Raw genomic sequence first — 12,436 nt, 5'->3', positions numbered from 1 at the left:
GACAACATCAAGACATATAATAATTAAAATGGCAAAGATCAAGGATAAAGACAGACTTTTAAAAGCAGCTAGAGAGAGAAAGAAGATCACATACAAAGGAAAACCTATCAGGCTATCATCAGACTTCTCAACAGAAACCTTAAAGGCCAGAAGGGAGTGGCATGATATATTTAATGCAATGAAGGAGAAGGGCCTTAAACCAAGAATACTCTACCTGGCAAGGTTATCATTTAAATTTGAAGGAGGAATTACACAATTTTCAGATAAGCAAAAGCTGAGAGAAATTACCTCCCACAAACCACCTCTACAGTGCATTTTGGAGGAACTCCAATAGATGGAACTATTCCTAAGGCTAAACAGATGTCACCCAAGGGATAGACACAGAGTGCAGAATATGACTCATAACAAAGAATGGAGGAGGAAGAAAAAGAAAAAGAAAAAGGAGGGGAAAAAAAAAAAGAACCTTTAGGTTGTGTTTGTAATAGCATATGAAGTGAGTTAAATTAGACTGTTAGACAGTAAGGGAATTACCCTTGAACTGTAGGTACCCACAATTCTAAGCCTGCAATGGCAGTAAGTACATACCTATCAATAATCACCCTAAATGTAAATGGTCTGAATGCACCAATCAAAAGACACAGAGTTACTGAATGGATAAAAAAACAAGACCCAACTATATGCTGCCTACAAGAGACACACTTTAAACCCAAAGACACACACAGACTGAAAGTAAAGGGATGCTATAAGATATTTCATACAACTAATGGGGAAAAAAGCAGGAGTTGCAGTACTTGTATAAGACTTCAAAATAGACTTCAAAACAAAGAAAGTAACATGAGACAAAGAAAGACATTACATAATGATAAAAGGGTCAGTCCAACAAGAGGATATAACTATTATAAATATCTATGCACCCAATACAGGATCACCTACATATGTGAAACAAATACTAATAGAATTAAAGGGAGAAATAGAATGTAATGCATTCATTTTAGGAGACTTCAACACACCACTCACTCCAAATGACAGATCAACCAGACAGAAAATAAGTAAACAGACAGAGGCACAGAAAACCTATTAGAACAGATGGACTTAACGGACATCTACACAACACTCCATCCAAAAGCAACAACAGGTTACACGTTCTTCTCAAGTGCACATGGAAAATTTTCAAGAATAGATCATATTAGGCCGCAAAAAGAACCTCAGTAAATTCAAAAAGATTGAAATTGTACCAATCAGCTTCTCAGATCACAAAGGTATGAAACTAGAAACAAATTACACATAGAAAACGAAAAAGCCCACAAACACATGGAGGCTTAATAACACGCTTCTAAATAATCAATGGATCAATGACCAAATAAAAACAGAGATCAAGCAATATATGGAGACAAATGACAACAGTAATTCAACACCACAAAATCTGTGGGATGCAGCAAAGGCCATGCTATGAGGGAAATATATTGCAATACAGGCCTACCTAAGGAAAGAAGAACAATCCCAAATGAACAGTCTAAACTAACAAAGAAACTAGAAAAGGAAGAACAAATGAGACCCAAAGGTGGGGCATAATAAAGATTAAAGCAGAAATAAATAAAATTGAGAAGAATAAAACAATAGAAAGAATCAATGAAAGCAGAAGCTGGTTCTTGGAGAAAATAAACAAAATAGATAAACCACTAGCCAGACTTATCAAGAAAAAAGAAGTCTACACAAATAAACAGAATAAGAAATGAGAGGAAAAATCACTACAGACCCCACAAAAATACAAAGAATTATGAGAATATACAAAGAAAACTTACATGGTAAGAAACTGGATAACCTAGAAGAAATGAACAACTTCCTAGAAAAAGACAACCTTCCAAAGCTGACCCAGGAAGAAAAAGAAAATCTGAATAGACCAATTACCAGCAAAAAAATTAAATTGGTAATCAAAAAACTACCTAAGAACAAAACTCCTGGACCAGATGGTTTCCCTGCTGAATTTTATCAAACGTTTAGTGAAGACCTAATACCCATCCTCCTAAAGTTTTCCAAAAAGTAGAAGAGGAGGGAATACTCCCAAACTCATTCTACGAGACCAACATCACTTTAATACCAAAACCAGGCAAAGACACCACACACAAAAAAAATTACAGACCAATATCCCTGATGAACATAGATGCCAAAATAATCAACAAAATATTAGCAAACCAAATTAAAAAATACATCAAAAACATCACCCATGATGATCAAGTGGGATTTATACCAGGGATGCAAGGATGGTACAACATTCAAAAACCAATCAACATCATCCACTACATCGCAAAAAGGACAAAAAAAATGTGATTATCTCCATAGATGTTGAAAAAGCATTTGACAAAATTCAACATCCATTCATAATAAAAATTCTCAACAAAATGGGTATAGAGGGCAAGTACCTCAACATAATAAAGGCCATATATGACAAACCCACAGCCAATATTATACTTAACAGCGAGAAGATGAAAGCTTTTCTTTAATGTTGGGAACAAGACAAGGATGTCCACTCTCCCCACTTCTTTTCAACATAGTTCCGGAGGTCCTAGCCACGGCAATCAGACAATACAAAGAAATAAAAGCCATCTAGATTGGCAAAGACGAAGTCAAACTGTCCCTGTTTCCAGATGATATGATATTGTACATAAAAAACCCTAAAGAATCCACTCCAAAACTACTAGATCTAATATAAGAATTCAGCAGAGTTGTTGGATTCAAAAGTAATACACAGAAATCTGCTGCATTCCTATACACTAACGACGAACTATCAGACAGAGAAATCAGGAGAGCAATTGCATTCACAATGGCATCATTACCTAGGAATAAACCTAACCAAGGAAGTGAAAGACTTATACTCTGAAAACTACAAGACACTCATGAAACAAATTAAAGAAAAAACCAATAAATGAAAACACATCCCGTGCTCATGGATAGGAAGAATTAATACTGTCAAAATGGCCATCTTGCTTAAAGCAGTCTACAGATTCAATGCAATCCCTATCAAAATACCAACAGCATTCTTCAATGAACTAGAGCAAATAGTTCTAAAGTTCATATGGAACCACAAAAGACCCCATATAGCTAAAGCAATCTTGAGAAAGAAAAACAAAATGGGGGGGATTACACTCCCTGACTTCCAGCTCTACTACAAAGCCACAGTAATCAAGACAATTTGGTACTGGCACAAGAACAGATCCATAAACCAATGGAACAGACTAGAGATCCCAGATATAAATCAAAGCATATATGGTCAATTAATATACGATAAAGGAGCCATGGATATACAATGGGGAAAGACAGCCTCTTCAAAAACTGTTGTTGGCAAAACTGGACAGCTACATGTAAGAAAATCAAACTGGATTGTTGTCTAACTCCATACACAAAAGTAAACTCAAAATGGATCAAAAACTTGAATGTAAGTCATGAGACCATAAAACTCTTAGGAAAAGGCATAGGCAAAAATATCTTGGACAGAAACATGAGCAGCTTCTTTATGAACATATCTACCTGGGCAAGGGAAACAAAAGCAAAAATGAACAAGTGGGACTATATCAAAGTAAAAACTTCTGTACAGCAAAGGACACCATCAGTAGAACAAAAAGACATCCTACAGTATGGGAGAATATATTCATAAATAACATACCCGATAACAGGTTGACATCCAAATTATATAAAGATCTCATGCACCTCAACAAACAAAATGAAAATAAGCCAATTAAAAAATGGGCAGAGGATGTGAACAGAAACTTCTCCAGAGAAGAAATTCAGATGGCCAACAAGCACATGAAGATATGCTCCACATGACTAATCATCAGAGAAATGCAAATTAAAACCACAATGAGATATCACCTCACACCAGTTACCATGCCCACCATCCAAAAGACAAACAACAACAAATGTTGGCGAGGATGTGGAGAAAGGGGAATACTCCCACACTGCTGCTGGTGGGAATGTAAATTAGTTCAACCATTGTGGAAAGCAGTATGGAGGTTCCTCAAAAAACTAAAAATAGAAATACCATTTGACCCAGGAATTCCACTCCTAGGTATTTACCCTAAGAATGCAGGAGCCCAGTTTGAAAAAGACATATGCACCCCTATGTTTATCGCAGCACTATTTACAATAGCCGAGAAATGGAAGCAACCTAAGTGTCCATCAGGAGATGAATGGATAAAGAAAAGGTGGTATATATACACAATGGAATATTTTTCAGCCAAAAGAAAAAAACAAATCCTACCATTTGCAACAACATGGATGGAGCTAGAGGGTATTATGCTCAGTCAAATAAGCCAGGCAGAAAAAGACAAGTATCAAATGATTTCACTCATCTGTGGAGTATAAGAACAAAGAAAAAGTGAAGGAACAAAATAGCAGCAGACTCACAGAACCCAAGAATGGAGTAACAGTTACCAAAGGGAAAGGGACTGGGGAGGATGGCTGGGGAAGGAGGGATAAGGGGGAAAAAGGGGCATTACAATTAGCACATATAATGTAGTGGGGGGGTACATGGGACAGGCAGTATAACACAGAGAGGACAAGTAGTGATTCTATAGCATCTTACTATACTGATGGACAGTGACTGTAATGGGGTATGTGGTGGGGACTTGATAATAGGGGGTAGTAACCATAATGTTGTTCAGGTAATTGTACATTAATTATAGCAAAATAAAAATAAATAAATAAATAATCTTAAGCCAATTATATAACTAAGCTATTTCAATATTTGTTAAAGGCCTTACATTTACTCTGATCTTCAATCATAATAATAAATGCTCAGGTCAAATTTTTTCATACCATATATAAAACAGGTCTAATAATGACATATATCTAAGTCTTTGACTTTACTTACATGCATCTTCCTTTCCTTTCTAGCTTACTGGATAGATCAGCAAACTTTTCTGTAGGGGGCCAGATAGCAATATTTTAGGCTGTTCTGGCCACAAGGTCTTTGTTACAACTCAACTCAACTCGCAGCTATAGTGCAAAAGCAGCCATAGATAGTACTTAAATGACTGGGTGTGCCTGGATTTAACTGGCACCTTACTATATTTGGCTCCAGGCAGTAGCTTGTGGACCCCTGAGCTAAGTCATGAGGAAAATGGGAAAAATTCTGTCACTGCAATCACCTAGGGTATCTTAATATTTAGCCTGACAAAAGAAACCATTCATAGCCATGCTAAGTTTAGACTGCTTCAGCACTAAATACAATTCATGTTGACCCAGATGCTAAATAGAATAGTTCACCACAATTAGATTCTACTTTTTAAGATAGCCACACATTTGTGTTCAGGATATCACCAAATAAACAAGGCCCTTCTCTTACTGTGGACAGGACTCAAAACGATCTGCTAACTCCCTCTCTCATCTTGTTTCTCCAACTCATTCCTATTCCACTGGAATAATACTTATTTTTTTTTGTCCCAGGAAAGTCAAGTTACCATCAACAACTCCCTAAATAAAAAGTAACTTCTATTTCCCTTGCTTCTGCAACCAGAGTTAGAGGCTGACTTCATTCTTAATTCCCTTTCTCCTTGCTCCATTCCACTTGTAATCTGGATGAGCTAAAATGCTTATTTTCTCATCTTCTCTTGCAGCTTAACATAGCCATGCAATGAAGTTAAGGAAAATATATACCTCATGAAAGACTGCTAGTGGGTGAGTGGTGAGGCACCCTGAGAAAGATTTTATGCTCATAAAATTTCATTTTAAAGAAAGGAGAGGGAGTCACACTGGCCAGATCCTCTTTCTCCCCATTTCTTCCTGCCTTAATGTAAACATGATACCTTCAACAGCCACTGAACCAATGGCAGCGGGCCCTTATCTCCAGAGTTATGTGTGAAAAAAACAGACGTTGTAAAGCAAATTTATGTTACAAATAAAATTATTCCTAATTTTCCTTTTTCTGAAAATGAGAGGATCCTGAATCACACTACCCCTTACAGTAAGTGAAAGACCAAAACTGGCTAAGCAGTTTGTTGTGAATTCCAATGAAACAGAACTACTTTATCCTACAGAAAAAAATAGGAAGAAAATCATAAAAGAGTGTCCAACGTCAGAATTGACAACCTAGTGCCAAAAAGTCAATGAGCGCAAAGAAAAGAGAAAACCCAACATGATCATTCAAATGCTAAAGAAGTATAGAAAAAAAGAAAATTAAAAAGTACTACTTTAGAATTGTGGAGCCAATACGCTTGTGAAAAGTTCTACTCAGCAAATCAAATCTAAGCATTCTGATTATATTAATTTCCAATCATGTACTCTCACTGCTTAAAAAGTAGAAGTTCAGAACCCAATTTTTTATGGTTATATTTTCTGTGCCTCTTTTTAAGCAGATTAATTTATTTTTTGCTTTTATTTTGCTGTTATTCACAAAGGTATAGCTGCTATCAATACAATGACCATTTTTTGACACTTGGAAGATTCACCTTTGAAGTAATTACTGACAATCAAGTTAATGATGATATCGACAATAAGAACAATAGTTCCTTCAAGCATTACATGCTCTTTTGTATGAACAACACTGCAAAAACACCCAAAGATAAGTAATTCTACCGAACTTCAGAAATATGCTTATTTCAACTCATATCTCCACTTAAAGTATAATTCTTCAGTTAAAACACCTGTTTTTATTTTACTTTCTTATAAAAAGTGCAACATGTATTAACACACACACACACACCCTTACCTCTCTCTAGTTCTAAATGCAGTTTTCTCCTCCGTGAAAATACTTTGGTAGAATTAGGATACAGTGTAAACACTTATCAGTTATAATATACACAAATTACAGTGGATTTCTCCTTTTTTCTATGGTTTCAGAATAGAATTCCTTAGGATTGTCAAAGCTTTAGGTAGAATGAACAACAAATACAAAGAGGTTTCAAAAGTAGGGGGATAGAATTTAATAAAGTTCCAACACTACATTTTAATGCCCAAATTTCTTACTGTCTCTTGTAGGGACAAATACATGCTCTACAGTATACTAACAGCAGCAGAACAGCTGGACAGCCATATTAAGCATAAGGAAAGTGGAAGCACATGCTGTTAAGTGTCATTCTGATTGCCTAGAAATGGCAACCCATGCCGATTTATTACATTATAAATTAGAATTTCTCTGGAATTTACATTTTCATCATGAGAGTCAAACTTCCTGCACATTAAAAAAAGAGGACTTTCAAAAAGGATATTTTCCCTTTCTTTGATGATTAGTTCATTCTGTTCTTCCAACTGCCTTATTTTCTTCTCAAATGATTCCTGCTCAGCTTTGAGTCGCTCTTCTGTCACTTCCTTTTCCTCACTTACTCTGAAAGAAATACAGCAATGAAAACAAAATAACTATAATAAATTATGTGCCTAAAGCTATGGTTTAGCAAAAGTAGATTTCTTCCAGAAGTAGGCTTTTTCAAGTAACTCCATGTTTCAGTTTTTTTAATTAACCTTTCATAAGGCAATCTGTCCCACCATTTAAATAAAGTATGAATATGATTTTTACAATAAGGGTTTCCAATCATCATCTTAAGTATGTGAAGTCCTACACAGAATATAGGTTCCCAATTATAACCCAGGACAGGAAAATATCCAGTTCTTAAAACACACATTTCATTTCTTCATTTGGTAACAGACACAATAAACTCATTTTGATTTAGATCATTTTCATACTTAAATATTTCACTAAACATACCTAAGCAATATTACTTTTTCTTGGCACTGATACTCTATACTACCCCCTCATTAGCATATAAGTACCAGGATTGGAATAAAAAAGATGGCAATAACATTAAAAGGTCTATACTCATTTTATTCTTTTTATTCTTAATCTAAAGAAGATATACAGTTAAAAACACTGACCAAAGACTGAAAAAACCCCTACATATTTAATTTTTAACTCTGAAAAGTATTCAAACTCAATCCTATCAAGAAGTGTGTCTTCTAACAAGAGCAGAGGGGAAAAAATGTCTTCAAAAAATAATTAAAAATAAATAAACTAAATAACAACACTAAAACTTATGTTAGGGAACAAGAACCTCAAGATGGTGGAGTAGGAAGGCAAGATGGAAACCTCCTCTCCATATACACAAGAGAAGCAACTACAGTACTTATACAAGGAAATCTGAAAACAAACAGAAGACTGCAGAACACACCACCTACACTTGGGGAAAAAAGACCACAAAGAAAAGGGTAAAGTGGCAGAGCTGAACAAGCAGGAACCAAGCCCTTCCGCCATCCCAGCCCAGGTGAAAAAGATAAATGGAGCAGGGAGGGGATAGGTGCCCAGGAACTCTGCATACCAGGCTGAAGATCTGCTCTGGGAACACAAGCCCACATTTTATTCGGTTCTGGTAATTAGCAAACTGGACACAAGGCAGGGACAGGTGGAGAAATCTGGTAGGCTGTGACCCCAGCTGCCTTTGGAAGACAGGCATGCTCTGCTGGTCCCGCCAAGACCCAATACAGTGGCAGATATTTTAAAGACTTGCCAGCAGTGGGAGGGAAGCCAGAAGGGCAAGGGCTGGATGGAGCTATCTCTGCAGGATTAAGGGCAGGTGGATGATACCTCCCCAGCACCCCCAAAGTCTGGCAGGTCAAGCACTCTCAGGAGCCCCACGTACTCACACCTTTCGCTGGCAGCTCAGCCGAGGCATTTCCCTGTGAGCCACCCACACACCAGCCCACTAGCACAGCAGCTCAGACTTTGCTGCCTGGCAAGCACAGGGAGACTCCCCCAGCTTTCAAGGCCCTGTTTCAGCCCAACTGGGGAGGCACCTACAAGAGTCCACTCTGAGAGCTCCTTCCCATGGGTGGCTAAGCTTGGTGCTCTATTCATAGATGTATTACCAGAATATTAATAATGGGCTCCTTGGGGGATAGGCTCTCTTCTTCTGGCTTATCTCTAGTTTCTGTGCTATTTTTATAATAAAAACAAATCCATAATACACGTTATTTTTTTAAAAATCCCTATGACCACATGGGGTTTAGGCCAAGAATGCAAGGTAAACTAAACATTTAAAAATCAATCAATGTCATTTATCACATTAACAGAAAAAAATCATATTATCATCATCATCATAGATAATGAAAAATCAGTTGACAAAATTCTATTAATGATTGAAAAAAAGACTCAGCAAATTAGGATCAAAAATAAATTTCCTCAACCTAATTAAAAACATCTACAAAAAACCTGTAACTTATACTGTACTTACTAGTGAAGGACTTAAGATTGAGAGCAACAAGGCAAATGTATACTCTCTAACCACTATCATTCAACACTGTATAGCAGATACTAGCCAATGAAACAGGACAAGAGAAACAAAGTACCTACAGATTGGAAAGGAATATATAAAAACTTTTTAATTTGTAGAGGACATGATAGTGCATAGAGAAAATCGAAAGTATTCTCACAACTACCATAACAACTGAATTTAAAAAGGATGAAGGATACCAAGTCAACTTTAAAAAACAGAAGTTTATTCTTAAGAAATGAAGTAAAATTTACAAATTAAGTCTATAAAACTTTTAAATTATACCATTTACAGCAGTATCAAAATACATAAAATACTCAAGGATGAATATGACAAACTATGTTCATATTTTATGCCCTGAAAACTACAAATCACTGCAGAGAAAGCTTAAAATATATAAATAATGGAGAGATTTGACATAGTCATAGTCATAGATTGGAAGGCCAATAATGTAAAGATATCAATTTTTCTCAATTTGAGTTTTAAATTCAGTATACCCTAAACAAAATCCAGGAGGCAAATTTATTTTAGAAATTGACAAACTGATTCAAAATTTTGTAGTAAAAGGGAAAGGACTTCAAAGAGACAAAACAATTTTCAAAAAGAGCAAACCTGTAGGATTTATATGATTTCAAGACTCACTATAAAATTAATCAAGTCCAGGTGGCATTGGCATAAGGGCAACATAAAGATCAATGAAATGGAGTAAAGAACCCAGAAATAAACCATGCATATAAGGTCAATTTATTTTTGACAAAGAAGCTAAGGTAATTACTCAAAAAAATAGTATTTTCCAACATAGGAAAAGAAATTTGCTACCTTAGAGTAAACAAGATTTCTTAGATGAACAATAAAAAATGAACTATTCCCACACACAATGAACTGGAAAAAACTCCAAATAAACCAGAAAAAAACAAATATTGTATGATTCCACTCATATCAGGTATTGAGAATAGTCAAATTCAGAGAGACACATAGGATAGTGGTTATCAGGGACTTGGTAGTGGTGTTTGGAGTGGGGTGAAGGGGGTATTGAGGAATTATTTAATGGGTAGAGGGTTTCGATGATGAAAAGTTCTGGGAATGGGTGGTGGCAAAGGCTGCACAGCAGTATGAATGTACTTAATATCACTGAACTGTACACTTGAAAATGATTAAGATGGTAAACTTTATTTTATTGCCAAACACAAAAAATCATTGTGCTCAGGGGAAAAAAGGCAGACAGAAAAGAGTACATACTGTATGGCCTTTATGTGGTATGTCAGAACACGTAAAACAGGACTATAATGATAGAAATCACATTAATGGCTATCTGAGTTGGAGGATAGAGAAAGTGACTGTAAAATGTCTCACACTATTAACTTTTTGGAGTGACCTTACATTTGTCAAAATTCATTGAAATATACACTTAAAAGGGTACGTATTATTGAACGTAAATTGCACTTTGATATATATTTTGAAAATAAGTAAGCTTAAGGAGGGAATAAAATGCAACAGAGTAGAAAATAATATTACAGACTCTTCTTTCTAGGAATAAAGTTAATGTTGTGGAGTACAAAGAAGGTAGTAGCTAGAGGGAAATTTCAGGTTGAAAGAGTATATTATTTCTGAAGATGAACAAGAAATTACTGTATTTAATGCCAATGGCAAACCAGTTATTTGAAATCATGTTGAAAATTCAGAGGTAATAGAACATAAATGCTAGGAATGTTTTGTTGCCAGTGTTTAAGGCATATGGAATTCTGTTCTTTACTTCCCCACTTCAATGAGAATGAGTCTTAAAAAAAAGATTAAAGAAAATGGTTTGGCAAGTATGAATAGAAAAAAGTAAACAGAAATATCTAACAGGAGACTTAGCAAATTCAAGAAACCAAGAACACTTTATTCCCATATGCCTCTATGTTAATACTAAATATAGTAATAATGGTTTCTTAAGCTGTGTAAGTAAATCTGTTCTAATACTAACCTTGTACTAATACACTGACCCTCTACCAAGAAAATATCATTTTGCTAGAAAGAAGATTGTTGAAACCAAAACAATATGCTCTACTATTCCAGGTAGTCTCCAAGCCTAGCAGCTGAAAAAAATGGGTCAATCAAGACATTAACAGGAACTGAGGGCCATTAAGATATGGAGTCAGACTAATGGTTATAACTTTTCAGTGCCATTAAGTATATGTGGTAAGGACATCCACAGCCATTTATAAAGTAAAAAGCCCTGTGAGAAGATCATCTGCAAAGAGTGAGAGTAACAAATGGTTTCCCAGTACAAAAAAACACTATTTGAAGTTAATGAAAACTACTTCAGGGACTAGAACAACAAATTCTAATGAAGTGGTTACTGCTATGTCAGATGGCTATCAAATTCAGACTAAGACTAGTACTTTGAATTCTCATACCCTGTACCTCCAAAGCATCACTGCTTTATGTCATGTTTTATATCTGTGATTCTAATTTAGTAAGGTAATTTTTTAACTCCAGTCTTCTTAAAAAAGCTTCTAAACATTATTTTAAGGCCTAAACATGAAAAACATTTTTAAACACTTCATAGTTACCTTTAATTAGAAATAAAGAAAAAAGAAGACAATCTATTATTTCCAAGCATGCAATTCGATGACAAAATCTAGTACTATTTAATCAATTTTTAGATATGGCCTTATCTTAAATTTAACTTTTACACTTTATTAATATATTCCTCTATAGACTTCATTTATTTAGTATTTTTAAGACCCCAAAAATGGACATGTATATTGACAAAAAAATTATACAAAGTAGATGTGCTTCATAGACATCATTAATAATTTGGAATAGTACTCCTGAACAGCTAAGAATGATCATTCTCAAAATTCAAAATCCCTTATCTTGAATCCTGAAAGAATCAGGAATTAGCAAAATGACAAACAAATTTTCTTAAAATAGACTACAAAAAAACAGAGTTCAGACGCTACTGCAAAACCAAAGGTAACTGTTATGCCTCTGATTACAGTATTAACCTACATCAACAGTAAAGCTAAGCTTCAACATTTTCCTTCCTGATAGATGACTGCTGCAGATATTTGTACCAAACAATTGGAGGTATTAGATAAACAAGAAAATGTGGAAGTTGGAGAATGGTTTGTTCTGGTCTTCTTTCTTTCTGGTCTACTTTTCTTTAATGAGCCACAGATTTTTTTTTTTTTTGG

The 12,436-nt window shown here is 35.3% G+C and overlaps 1 protein-coding gene across 8 annotated transcripts in view; it reads right to left on the bottom strand.

Moving 5' to 3' along the window:
• Positions 1–12,436, bottom strand: part of KIAA1328 (KIAA1328 ortholog) — a 356,434-nt gene that overhangs the window by 316,661 nt on the left and 27,337 nt on the right. For 7 of the 8 annotated variants that reach the window (XM_073212929.1, XM_073212930.1, XM_073212934.1 and 4 more), the window contains one exon: positions 7,203–7,318. The exons of the other annotated variant lie outside the window; for it this stretch is intronic. In XM_073212929.1, the coding sequence (XP_073069030.1) occupies positions 7,203–7,318 (116 nt within the window). The remainder of the gene's footprint in view (positions 1–7,202; positions 7,319–12,436) is intronic. 8 annotated transcript variants of the gene reach the window in all.

Source organism: Manis javanica, chromosome 9 (genome assembly GCF_040802235.1).
Source record: "Manis javanica isolate MJ-LG chromosome 9, MJ_LKY, whole genome shotgun sequence".
NCBI classification, from domain to species: Eukaryota; Metazoa; Chordata; class Mammalia; order Pholidota; family Manidae; genus Manis; species Manis javanica.
Note: the sequence above shows the minus strand (reverse complement) of the source record. Positions and strands in the feature narration are given on the sequence as shown.